The sequence below is a fragment of the Ylistrum balloti genome, unplaced genomic scaffold (genome assembly GCF_031769215.1).
Source record: "Ylistrum balloti isolate Yb309-2 unplaced genomic scaffold, AGI_CSIRO_Ybal_v1 Utg370682, whole genome shotgun sequence".
Taxonomy (NCBI): domain Eukaryota; kingdom Metazoa; phylum Mollusca; class Bivalvia; order Pectinida; family Pectinidae; genus Ylistrum; species Ylistrum balloti.
In genome coordinates, this window is record NW_026782411.1 from 267,863 (window position 1) to 282,315 (window position 14,453).

At 33.9% G+C, this 14,453-nt stretch overlaps 1 protein-coding gene across 1 annotated transcript in view; it reads right to left on the reverse strand.

The window, feature by feature from the left end:
- The window catches only part of LOC132557507 (uncharacterized), a 34,988-nt gene extending 20,764 nt beyond the window's left edge, over positions 1–14,224 (reverse strand). Inside the window, exons 1-4 of the mRNA XM_060222003.1 lie at positions 14,092–14,224; positions 6,606–6,705; positions 3,588–3,613; positions 2,664–2,744 (exon numbers count right to left, since the gene is read on the reverse strand). Coding sequence (XP_060077986.1) covers positions 2,664–2,744; positions 3,588–3,613; positions 6,606–6,705; positions 14,092–14,145 — 261 coding nt within the window. The 5' untranslated portion in view covers positions 14,146–14,224. The remainder of the gene's footprint in view (positions 1–2,663; positions 2,745–3,587; positions 3,614–6,605; positions 6,706–14,091) is intronic.
- Positions 14,225–14,453: the final 229 nt, after the last annotated feature.

Here is a 14,453-nt window from a genome sequence, read left to right on the forward strand (position 1 = left end):
TTACATAGTACAACCGATTAATTCTGTTTACAGTATACAACACATTGTTAAATGTAGACTTTTCCAAAGACAAAAGCATTGCATTAGCCCAAGTGTTTCCCACGGTCTGGAATACAGATTTCTACCATTAAAGATCAGTGTCACTATAAACCCCTGAACCAACAGAGTGCTATGATAACCATCTATCGTTTGATATAAGAACATAACAAGGAATTAGCGAATGCATCTTGTAATCATAGACGTTGATAATGGTTAGGAGCGTCACAACGTTACAAATCACACCTTTGTCGCATTTCACAAGACTGGGCTTTATACATTATTTTTTTCCAAAAAAAATAAAGGACATCAATTTAAATATCATGGGGTGTAACATTAAAACTATGTTTTTATTGACAGAGCTCGTTGACGAGATTATTGTTTACCCAATATTGCGGTAGGGATTGAATTTATAGAAGTGAAAAAACACACACTGCTGTAAACCTCTTATTAATACACACAATAGGAAAATGTATTAATAATTGTAGAAATGGATAGGCTTTATTCTTACAATCATTGACACGTTCTAAAGGAAAACAATGAAAAAACAATTGTACAATTTATAGAAAACGTCAATAGCAATTAATTTTGATTGGTAAAATGTAACAAAAATCCTTGTTAGTTTATCAATATGTATTCATATTTTTATATATACTATTAAATATATGATATACAGGCTGATTTTTTAAATTCAAGATTGGTAAGAATAATGTACACAATATCAGTAGCAGTGCTGAATAAATATGAAATACGATCGCACGTGTACACGAAGGGTATTTGTTCTTAAATAACTTGAACATATGTTTATTGGCAAGTAATCGAGTAATCGAACTGTGAACAACTGGACCATAACGATCTCCTCTTCTATAAAAATTATTGTATTTAGATATTAAGATATTTCCTCGTCTTGAGTGAGTACACTGATTGAATTCTACAAGTACCAACGAAACGTTACATTTGTGTGATCATGTTTTTTTTAATGGTGGAAATACCACATACGATATCCGTAAGGAATACTAAGACAAGTGATAAGTACGAATTGTCACTTAACATTCAGCGTGCTCTAGCCAACATTTTGTCAGTAGCACAATTACAGACACCCACGAACCATCAGTTTGTCCAAGTTTCGACTGATTTGTTGACAAAAACAAATGTCAATAGTATTTGACATCAGGCATTGCTTATCTTGGCCCTCTCCTTACAGTGACTACAGGTGGTACAGATAATGGGTAGGAAGAAAGAGATATATAAAGCCGCCTTTGTACACACAGGTTGTACACTACACTGGCTTATTTTCATACTAGCTATCGTTTCTTTCATATTTCTATTGTTGGTATCCATATACCCATGAATGCCATCTGAATACAGTTTGATGTTCTACCAACATGAGCTCTGATAAAAACATGAACCATCAGCAGGCTATCGTTTTATAAACAGCATATAATTTCACAATATAGTTAATGTCAATGTATTCACATGAATACATAAGAAATTGAAAACAAAATAAAGATTACATGAAATGGCGTGTCAGTACCTAATCAAACATAAACCGGCCGATACAGACCATACTTTTATCTGAGCTTGAAACCTTTGAACCAATTAATAGCATGATATATGTATATTCTATCATATCAATACAAACGTTTGGCAAATTGTCTGTTATGGTTTTGATTCTCAAACTATTCAAGCACAAGCACACATGTATGATCACAATACGATCGTTCATGCATGTGTCGGGACATCTGAACTAGGAAAATGTGCTTATATAAAGTAATACTTAAAGGAAGACACTCCATACTAAAGCTGGTTTTCTATAATAGTCAATAAGTATAGGTAGTATTTTGCACCTAAGTATCCGATATTACGTAAGGAAAGGCACTTGAAAGCCTGGATCTCTCTGCGTGATCAATATGTGTCTCAGTAACGTACAAAACCCTACTGTAATCTACCAAAATATCAATACACCTATAGCATGGCTGTCCTAACCTGACCTACCATTCTGAATATATCTTCTATATCTCTGACGTTAGCATATTGTATATACATGTCTATAAGGTAGCAAAGGGGAATCAAAAGAAAACCTCTTGATACCAAATTATAACAGATTCTAGAATTTGTTTAATAAAGGTATGCCTTTTTTCATTGTGTAAATAAACACATTAAAAGTGCATGCCTGTCTGTAAATAGTGTGGTCTATAAGACTTATGACAGTATAGGTAAATGAAATGAATGTGTTTATATATAGATGATAAATGTAATAAGTGATAGTATGAACTGTGTTGTATTGTTAGTACCATTGTCCTAGAGAGAAGGTCACATACCCAGGACATTTAAATGTGTAGAGGTAAGGATCGACATAACCTTAAGTCACCTAAGATATACTATGGTGGACGCCATGTTGTTTACATAGCAACAACCTGACAACTTGATTATCAGCGGAGTCAGTCTACACGTGTCTGTGTGTATGTTGATCAGTTCTAATTTGTTCATATTTTATAGCTACCCGTCTGATATTCACACAGGCGTTATATAGAAACTAGGACCCTGATAATCTGACTCCACTTTTGTAAAGCCTCTATATCACGGCTCCCAATCCCATGTGACATTTAACGAGATTAAAGTCTTACCTGATAAGCGGATGTTCGGAACTTGTTCTTAAGGTTCATGTTGACGTCTCGGACCTGGTCACTCAGCCTCCGAAACTCCAACTGTCGGAAATCAAGATTATACCACAAAGCTGTCATTATGTCTTCGTTTCTAATAACGGTATTTAAGAATATCCATGTGAATGAATATGTCAATTAGACCCCTCCCTGCCCCACCTCCTACTCCCTCGTAAGTACTTTCTTCACTCCTGTAAATACACTTCTTTAGAAGTGTCTCGGATGCTATAAAATGCAAGAGATCACCAGATCATATAATTTGTCAGAAGTTTGGGTCTTCTCGTACCAGGCCTAGCAGTGGAATGTGTACATACATACACAACTATTGACAGTACAGATCAAGACGTTTACACACACTCCAACTTTCCACTTAAAAGTTAACTGGCCTATGAGTATTGTTGAATACAAATGAGCGTGACGCCCTGCCCCGCTAGCGTCTCCAGGTAAAACAAAAAGTGCTTCTCCAGCCTTAAGGTACGATGTTTACCGTCAGCATGCTACGTGATGAGATATACCTGATATATTTCAATACTTGGCCTATATCTATGTAATATCCGGCACCATCTAATTATACTTTATTTTATAATAGTTAATTGGACTCGATCTAACCGAGCCAACATGGAGATTGGAGAGCTGAGCTCGTATTGTAAGGTCGTAAACGCCACACAAAGACCTCCTTCGGCATACTTGTGTATAAAGCTCTACATGCCGTGCTTATTAACTTTGCCAATTGAATTTTACATATTCAAATTGTAATATAAATAACGTTCAAAGGAAGTCAATCTGGGCATTAAATGTAATATTGTATATACACATTATCTGACAAATTTATAATCGGATTTACATGGAAATATAAATGAATCCTTTAGAGAGTAAAATGAAACCTACCTTAGTCAGTGTACACAGGTTCTCCTCTGTAAAGAAGAGTTTAAACATTAGAAACATTTTACATATATTACATTTTACCTACTAAGACGCAATCTAGAATTTACATGCATGATTCGGTTGAGGTGACATATTGACAGGTGCCCTTTTAGGTATAAAATATATGGGACGGAAACTATGGTATCAGATTTAACATCATTGTTATTACGATACCATGGTTGAAGGAACAATATGCATATGAAATCAAACAGCAATTGTCATTACTGGTAGACTAGAGATACTACAATTGTCAAAAGAAGATATTCCAGACAAGGCCCTAAGTTAGATCGTGTGCTAGTCTGTCAGAGCCGGATGACGTGATTGTATCATCGATGGTATGAGCATACAGAGTCACCATCATACCATGTAATAGTGATACGTATCACACCCTGACACACGAGACAATACCTCCTTACGAAACCCCACACGCCGAACAGTAGCATACGTGCGTAATGTATGTGTGCTTGATACGTCTGTCCGTCCGTCGGCCCGCCCGTCCGTCTGTCTGTCCATTTATATGACGGTAAAAAAAGATGTCTAGAAACATTTCTGCCCCCTCTGTTAACCGTTGACTAACGACAATAATACCTATGTGATCAATTTCAATAACCTATACATTCCTTTCATTAATCAATGTAATGATTCTGTTACATTGAATATGTTATTTCTTGAAGAACAGTGCATCATTATTCATTTCAATATGTTAAGTCATCGAATGTGCGTGTGATTGTAAATTAACGGAAACCCAATCAAAAGTACTCTTTTTCACGTGAATTTATATGAGTTTTAAAATAAAATCCACTTAATGGAATACATATTTGATAACGAGACATTTAAAGCATCAGTGTGTTATTCTAACACACCTACATCTATCTCACGCACTAACGCCTGCAAAGTTGTGTATTTATATAACAAGTCATTACTGGATTCATGTGTTTCCAATAAGATATATACATCAACAGTCAAACCGAAAAATCAATTAAAAAAGATACAGAAGCAGGAGAATGTCAAATGCACAAACATATATCCCATCAATTTTCAATAATACATGAAACATTGATCGGCGTTTACTCTAAATTCGTGACATCCAAGTGAGTGTGAACTATTGTGTGGACGTAATGTGAGTAATCAATACCCGTATTGAAGGATCTAGCTTGTCACTATTGACGAATCGTTACTTAACCCTAACGCTATGTACAATCAAATGTTTTGGATACTAGAGACATTTAACACAAGGCTTTATACACTAGCGACTTGACGGCAACGGGAAAATTGTTTCACTTTAGAAAAAACAAATACCTTTTACACTAAGTAAATTTTGTACAGAGTAAAGATCAAAGCCATATAAAGGAACAATAACTCAGCGTTAACGCCTTTACTCTCATAGAAAATTAACTGCCAACTTCATAATAAGTCAGCGTATATATAATGATTATTGTTATACCTAGTATTGTATCCTTTTATACATATTTCCACGCGAGCAATTAGACTAAAGGATCAATCAAATGTTTATCATATTCAAGATCTATAATACTGTGGTATGCAACGGTATTTAGGCATTACATGCATTTCTCTTCGTTCTTAAACATTCTTCCTATCCAATCAATGTATCATATTTCTTTCTTTCACATTTCAAAGCAGGGCTGAAAATTCTATCTGGTGTTTATTCTCTTACTATATAACTTTATAATCATAATAAAATGTGTTTTTCTAAAATAAAATGGTTGTGACTTGAAGCTAAAAGAATGGTGAATGTATCGAAATTATACCAAAACGCTATGAGAATTAATGGTTTTATAAGACAAGGCCTTTGTCTCGGAATGTTATTGGCTAAATATAATGCGTTCTGATGTGAGAACTAGTCTAAATGTTACTGGTTAAATATCGTGCGCTCTGATGTGATAACTGGTGTAAATGTTACTGGTTAAATATCGTGCGCTCTGATGTGATAACTGGTGTAAATGTTACTGGTTAAATATCGTGCGCTCTGATGTGATAACTGGTGTAAATGTTACTGGTTAAATATCGTGCGTTCTGATGTGAAAACTAGTCTAAATGTTATTGGCTGAATATCGTGCGCTCTGATGTGATAACTGGTGTAAATGTTACTGGTTACATATCGTGCGCTCTGATGTGATAACTGGTGTAAATGTTACTGGTTGAAGATCGTGCGTTCTGATGTGATAACTAGTCTAAATGTTACTGGTTGAATATCGTGCGTTCTGATGTGATAATGATAACTGTTCTTTATTTACAGAATATCGTGCGTTGTGATGTGTTAACCAGTCTTTATTTACTATTTATTATTATTTTCTAAAATCGTTGTCTTTGTAGTCCTTCATTTATGTATCACTTAAACATAATATTGAATTAAGGTAAAAGTTTACAGTTTTCATGTTTCATGTATTGGGTCGAGATCTGACAGAAGACCCAGCAAACGTGACCAGAACATTTAATCGACAGATTTTTGGTGACCCTGGTCGGTTTTGATCTAGACTTAGCCTTCTATGTTGTGTGTATATGATGTTATGTCAAACAGTCCTGTATAGATTTAGCAGACAGTTAGCCTATCATAGTGAAGGGCATGATCCCGGAAAAAGATAAGCTTAAGAGCAGTTTGTCCACAAACGGACATAACACTTCACTTTCTCAATGATAAAGCCTGGCAAGTAAATATATCTATAATTTTAGCAAACAGATCAGTAAGATACAGTGTACACGTTGTATCTAATACTCCCAAACATGGCACTTTGACGTATCATGGCATCAGGATTCATTTTACCAAGAACAGAACACATTAATTATGTACGTTTAACTCCAAGTATCACCATTATGATCTATTTCCTTGTGCGAGTTATAGATGATCGCTATCACATCCGCTGCTCTCGTTGTTATGAACCAAATTATTATTTCAGAATATGGCTTTACTTGGATTGACCTAGATTTATATATGTTTTTGATGATATAAACTTCAATACTCACTTTCTTTATTGTTTTTCTCATTTTCCTCTTCGCCAGTCATATCTTCATTCGCATTGGCGTCAAGCGCCCCAGAAGACCAGCCAAGGACTTGTAGTGTTGTCTAAAACAGAAAAGGGTCAAAGACAATTTTAACTAAAAAAACAGACTCTATAAATAATTTGTACCAACACGTGACCTCAATTTATAACCAAAAATATATAATTTGAGTCCAAAAATATCATATAATTGAAAAACATACAAAACGAATATATTCCACCGGCGTCATACTACTAGGGCAGTCGTGCATCATCTTGTTGTGGTTGTATGTATAAATGTAACAGGTAATATTTGTTTGTCTCACAGTACGTTCACTTGTAGTTACTTCCAGTTATAATCCGATTTCCAGCTTTCTCACTTGATATGTATAGTTATGGTACACGTGTTTGTGCCTTTCAGTGTGAAGGTATCTGACTTCCAACTCTAACTACAAACCACATAGCTCCTTTCACTGCAGGACGAGAATGTTTTGACCATGACTATTTCAATGTTTTTGTTCTATTGCTGCTTTGGTAATATCCGTCCATTACAAGTGGTTTCCAAGCTTCTGTCTTCCATTCAGTTTACATGTGTTAGTCGTTAAACCCCATGGAAATACTCACACTTTGTTGCCTCGTTTGTTAAAGATCCAGATTTCGATATGTTGGTGAATACCATCATACGTATAATCTTGCATTATTAGAAATGTGTGTTATTTTTGAAAATAAACACATTGACCGATGATTACAAAAAAATTAAACCAGTTTCCACACGTTTCGAACACGTCACATTGAAATATCCTCTTACAGTCTACCTAACTAGTCATATTTTGTCACATGTACACATCTATAGTGGTTCCAAAGCTTCCCCTTCTACCATATACATGGAATGCATACATGAGATAAACTAATCACTATCTACAATATATAGAAATAAATACACGCCAAAGTTAGCAATTCATCGATCGAGCATACCCTTATACATCCGGTAATACTGGTTTTATGTAAAACGTGATAGATGACATTTAAATATATATTAAATCGATCCAAACTTTTACTCAAACAGCTTTTACTATTAACGACGTATTCCCGAGATCTTCACACATAGGTGAATAAAGACAGTTCGATATTAAATGTGATAATCAATTTGATTAATGGGCGCCTCCTTGTTGAACAACTCCGAAAAAAACATTCAAAGAATACAATTTCTGCAGCGACAAAAAGTAATCCAAGGTCTGGAGAGAAAAAAGTCTTTTATATATGTCTATGATATGATCATGTCCAATTTGAGAGATTGCGATGTGTTTACCGAAACTTATGAATGTTTAATTTCACAAATATCGATAAGGCCGAGTCCTTTAATAACTTGCTCTGTGCTAAATCTAATAACCCTTTAGTTTGAGCTTCAACAAGCTGTCAATATGGTCTGTGTTCTCTATTGAATAAGATATCTTGAGCAATGAATTTTGCAAGTTCGATTTTACTCTATTTGCCGATTTAACAAAGGCTTGAAGGACTGCTTCCTATGTAATTAACATCAACTAAATTCTCTACAATGCAGGGTAGCTAATAACCTGAATTCTCAACCACCTGTTATACATACCATGTAGCTATTGTGTGTATTCGACAAACGGTACACATATGTAGTAATTAAACCTATGTTTTTCTATGTTCAGATTCACTGGTTGAAACTTTATACATAACGTCTTGGGAGAAGACTTATATAGGCTTTAGCTTGTTGTCTAATCATATTGATTGTTTATATCAATAAACTATTTTGAGGGCGAACTTTATACATTTTGCATGGTAATGAAATGAATCCGATAAAAATAAAACCATGCATCAATCATGTTTGTTATATGATAAATCATTATATACAAACCTAGACGAGTACATGAATAGTTTAAGTACCCTGTTTGATTAAATGACTTCTATACACAATGTTAGATATAAGGGCGTGTTTTCGTTAGAGTTAAGAAAAATAAACATGTCTTTCCTATTTATGTATCACAATATGAAGAAATCAATAACATCTAAAACCACCGAACATATTACATCTCGATAAGAGTATATTTCATGAAATTCCAAACCGATTTTATATATTCTTTTGAAAACATCAAACTTGCTTTTTTAGATTTTTAGAAATCATCACAGAGCACAAAAACGTATAAGCTTTCATCGAGAACGTATACGTTTATTACTTTTAACCGACATACATCTTTTGAAATGAAATTTATTTAATGTTTCGTCATGTATTAGCATTAAAATGTGTGCATATAGGTAGACATCAACTATACATTTTAGAAGTGCTAACATCGATTTAATGGGTTTAAATGTATGCATACAAGTTGCTTTTAAAAACCAATTAAAGGTATGTTTACATACACAAAGATATCACAACTCGTAGTAGTGAACAACATCAATTCCTCCCTAGTCATCAAATATTTATGGGTATAATAAATTGACAGGGAAACAGCGCCCAGTTACGAAAAAGATATCACAGGTATTGATGATAAGCGAAGTGGACGTAAAATTAACCAAAAACATCACAATATAATTCAAAGCTTTAAATTTTACAAACAAATTCACAGCTGTGAAGCGATAATGATTTATCTTAAAGATAAAATAGAAACAAGAAACAATATACCTGTTCAGTACGATTGTAAAACTATTCCAGATCCCTCAAACTGGAAAAATTTCATGAGGCTGAAACTTTACTTCAAAGACCAATGTTATTTTCTTCGGTTAATCAAACTTTTTCAAATATTGCAACTATGTTTTCCGGTTAATCTGAAAACATTGATCCTCCATCATACGATGCTCATGGAAATATTGATATACTACTTACACGTTTACATGTCTTGGCGTCTAGTCAGAGTTTGCGAGTAATCCTTGAGTACAGTACAAATCTATTGCAGCACGGCAACATCTAACACTTATATATGTTGGTGTATTATCCTAGCTTCCTTTGATAGTTATTATTTTTAGCAAATCAGTATGTAAATCATAAATACTTCATATAATTACTAATTAATCAATCAGTCTTCTTTTACGTCCCACAATGGTGTGTATAAAATAAAGAAGGGGTTCTGATCACCAGGCACCCGCCTTATATACGTGGTCGGAGGGCGACCTCTATTACACTGGACACACCTCAATCAAGTTTGGTCATCTTAATAGCAATAAAGTATTCCCTAAATTGCAAAAAATAAACGTAGAGAGGAAAACATTTTACCTGACTACTGATTTTCTGTTTTCTGTTCTTTTTCCTACTTTTTCCTATTGGAGCAAAAGTTTTGATTAGTGTAAAGAAAAAACTGGTCGTTCACTCGGTTAAGTTGATGAAGTTAATACGAATCTCTTTTACTAAGTAATTGTAACTAATATTTCATACCGACATCGACTACAATAAAGGTTTCCACAACATCACCTAATAAGACAGATACAACGAAATATAAATCCTTAGACCGCACGTGCATCTATCATGCATAAAAGGCAAGATTAAGTATATATCCTAGATATCGATCTTAAGGAATCAATTACCCCACAACGATAGAATCAGCCAATATTTAAATCCCTAATCGATAGCCTTATTTATACAGATTTAAAATAAGCCATACTCGTAATGTTTCAAAAGTCATTTATAAGGGCAAGAAACCCCATGTTATGTAGATCTTATTTATTTAAAATATATCTGATTAATTTTTCTCCAAAGGTACTTTATAGTTGTGTAACACCAAAAGCGTAACATTCTTTTAGCAAACTAGTTTACAGAAATGGACTTTGTCTGGTAGGTAGAGCTCCCACTTGCTAGATGTTGAGATATGATTAAGGTCTAGGTATAAGAAGAAAGCTCCAGAGAATGTTAAAACTTTTACTTAGCAGTTACTCATTGTGCATATTTTGTTTGTTCTTTGATTTTGTTCTGTTGTTATCACTATTTTTTTCTGATTATTTATCATTATTCTCATTATTATCTTTTTTAAAAAATTATTTTATATTCTTATTTATTTTTCCTCTCTCTCTCTCTCTCTCTCTCTCTCTCTCTCTCTCTCTCTCTCTCTCTCTCTCTCTCTCTCACACACACACACACACACACACACACACACACGGTTCAATACGAAGAAGGGAGGCAACTCGAGAATAAAAATGTCCTTGTTTATGTTAGTTAGGGTGTGTAAAAAATGTTCATGAATCTTTTAACTAACTATAACAAAAAACAAAATTACTCAAAGATGAGTTACACTGAGACTGACTATCTGCCTTTTTTCAAAACATTGTTACGCCAGAAGATAACAATACATGTAAACAATAGTGAATGTAACTTGACGAAACCATCACGTGCGTGTCAGTAACGTATTGATATAGTTTGTATTGTTGTTATGTACATTTACTTGTTAACTTAATATTCCGGCCGAAGTTCAGAACCGGGAAATTAACACTAAGTGTGATAATTATCAATGTAATGCATCTCATTAATATATGTATTATCTATTCGTGGGGTGGGTGGAAACATGCATACCATAGTGTCTAATAGTTAATTAGTGATATTTAATTAGTGGGCATTGGTCCCTGTAGGGTCAGTGGTATCACACTGTTAAAGGTAACATGTGTTACAAAATTAGATCGAGTCAGTCAAAATAATAGGAGCAGACAATATATTTGATATCGGTGAAGAACAAACACAGGATAACATTTTCAGACCCTTGAACTCACTAACAAATTCCAATAGAATAATACTTTGTATCCAGCAAGTGGAAGCAATGGCGTGTTAACGCGACGGTAGCTTCTTTAAAGAAAAATATTTTTTTTGCAATTTTGAAGGCACTATTTTGTTTGCCACTTAATCAATATTCAAAACATATCATATTTAATTAATCACATTTTGCATATGATAAATCAAGCAACATGAAGTTGACGAAACTTGGTACACTTTACCCGTTAATATACATAAATATCATGAAGCGATTAACATAGTTTAAGTGTTAAGAAGAATGGTAGTGGGTAGTTTTATATAGATTAAGATGTTTTTATTCTGTAAAGTATCCTAATCAATACCAAATATCTCAATTCGAACATTACATACGGTGTAACAAGCAAAAACAAAATACCAACACCTTAAAACATACTAGGAGAATAAGACCAGGTGTTTCAGAAGAGTGGATGTCTTCTGCTTCATCGCCAACACCTGCCATGTAAACCTTGGTCAACCCAAATATGTACTGTCACATTATCAAGCAAAATATAGAATATGTTATTCAGTTGTGAAGAAATTATGTCACGTATACCAGAAAATTATACAATAACACCCGTAGCTAAATCTCCGCTAAAATAATTGAAATGAGAGACAGTTAGACTTCCGAGAAAATAAGGAAAACGGCCAGGTTGTATCTCAGCGTGTTTATTTTATCGAGACAATCAAGTAAAAAATTATTAAGACTTCACTAAATAGATGTTATGTTATCAAGACTTACTGTATGTATTCCACAAGATATCCCTTCAGCAGATTTATCCCCACCTTATAAACGGGAGTAGAATATTAAATGTTTGTGGATGAGCGAAAGTAATTCAACACATGGATTTATTGTAAGTGTATAGAGCTAGAAGTAGAAATGAAGATTTCTTTAACATCACCCGCTACTTGATAAAATCTTACTCCAAGTGCTTTGAATGACTGAGATTATGTACATATTAATATTCTAACAATTATACCAGAAAAGACCTTTATGAGATGTGTTTTTTACTTTATGAGCCATTCGATAATTCAATGCTAAAAGCAATGTCTGGAAGAGATATAAATCCTTTTAACATAACAATCCTATTGATTGATCGTAATGTATTTTATTACTGGGATTTCGCCTGCTATCGGGCTATATTATCTTTTCTATGTGGGACATATTTGTATAAAGGATTGGTTAACAGATTTATCGGCTTAGTCCGTGATCAATTACGCTAAAACAAACACACCACTTTCATTTTACGTGCCTTGACGAGTTACAAAACCATGAAATTTTGATTTATTATATTTTATGGATCAACTAAGAAATGATATTATCATTTTTCTTGGATGCAATTGTTATTAATGTACAAATTTAAACAAAACATCTAAATTTTTATCAATTTTCTTTGCACTCAAATATGCACTTAAAAGCCTCGTATTCATTTTGATCTCCGTACCTCATTAGTAGCCTACACAACAACATGTATTTGTTCTACCCATGAGAGGTAAGGTAGTGTTATAAACACCTGTTTCTTCTAACTCTTATGTTCGTTTGATATGAAACTACATCACATCAACATATCCTTCACACCATGATTTTTGCCGATAAAAGAGTATTAAATGTTGAATGCTTTGAAATTAAGATCCATTTGAAAAAAGACAAACATCTCATTTTTCACACACATACTTGGTTTAAAACGGTGATACATCTAGACTTCCTGTACAGTTTTCACAAACTTAACCATATAGAGAAAACTTACATTTTAACTTTACTGGAAGCAATTAAGTCTTAAATGCAAGACTACTAAGCGAAAGTATTTCGTGAGTCCAGGAAAAAATATTAAATGTTTTCATTTTATTTCAGAATAAATAGGACTCATCTACACACCATGGCGAAGGCTGGAGACAAACATCATCTACACACTTGTTTGTTATACATGTCGAAGGCTGAAGACATTTAACGTAATCATCTACATACCTATTTGCTATATATGGCAACAGATTACAAACAATAAACAAAATGATCTACACACGTTTGCTATATATGGCAACGAGGTGACGTAATTAAACAAAATCATCGACACACCTATTTGCTATCAATGGCGTTATGGTGAAGACATTAAACAAAACCATCAACAAACAAGTGTTTGCTACTGGGTCAAACCATTCAGCTAAGAGGGTATGCCAATTATTAACTCAAGTTTATCATTTAATCTTGCCTTACGGACTTCTGAATTATTATAAGAGTATAAGTATGTTTTGTCGTGTCGACCAGCGACAAATGTTGGAGGCAAGACCGTAATTCAATATTGAATGTGATGAAATTTATAAGTGCATCTGTGTTTTGGCATTTACTTCCAATGAAGATTTTCCCACAGTCGACTATCATGCTCAAACTATTTATGCACTAAGCATCTCGGACTAGACATAGTGTATTTTTTTAATTTGTGGTGGAAGGTGCTACTTGTGTCTATTTGAACAACTAAAAAAGCATGGTGATTTTCAGAGGCTTAGTTCACTTTTCTCTCAAACCCTGTCGAAACTTGTATTGATATACATGTATATATATGTATCGTCTTCCAAAATTATTCTATTAAGATAACCCATTTCAGTTGCGGATATTTTTTCATATGGTTATTTGATCAATTTTAATTTTAAATTCAAATTTTGTTTACGTGTCGGTATTTCCTGATTGGTTTTAATCTTATCTAATATTGTCTTCAACATTCACATATATATATTTGTCACATACCTTGTCAAGTTTGGCGAAGTTTCCCGAGCTCACCATGTTGTCGTTCCTGGTCATCCCCTGGGGAACAGTATAGTCAGTCTCCTTAAGGTTAGATAGACACACAATATCGCTATCCGTCAGCTTTCGTATACGAGCTTTGCTTGACCCGGGGGACAGGGGACCATCGCACGCCCTATTTTTTAAAAGACGGTATATCAACAAACTTTGGCTCATTTCATAGACCAGTACCGTTCTAAATCACACAACAAAGTTGTGAACACATAGCATAGGCAACTTCTGAGCTCTGTAAAGGAACGATGATGTATTATTATGACAAAATCCTACTTCTACAAACAATGGTAAACAAAAGTGTGATCGGCCGA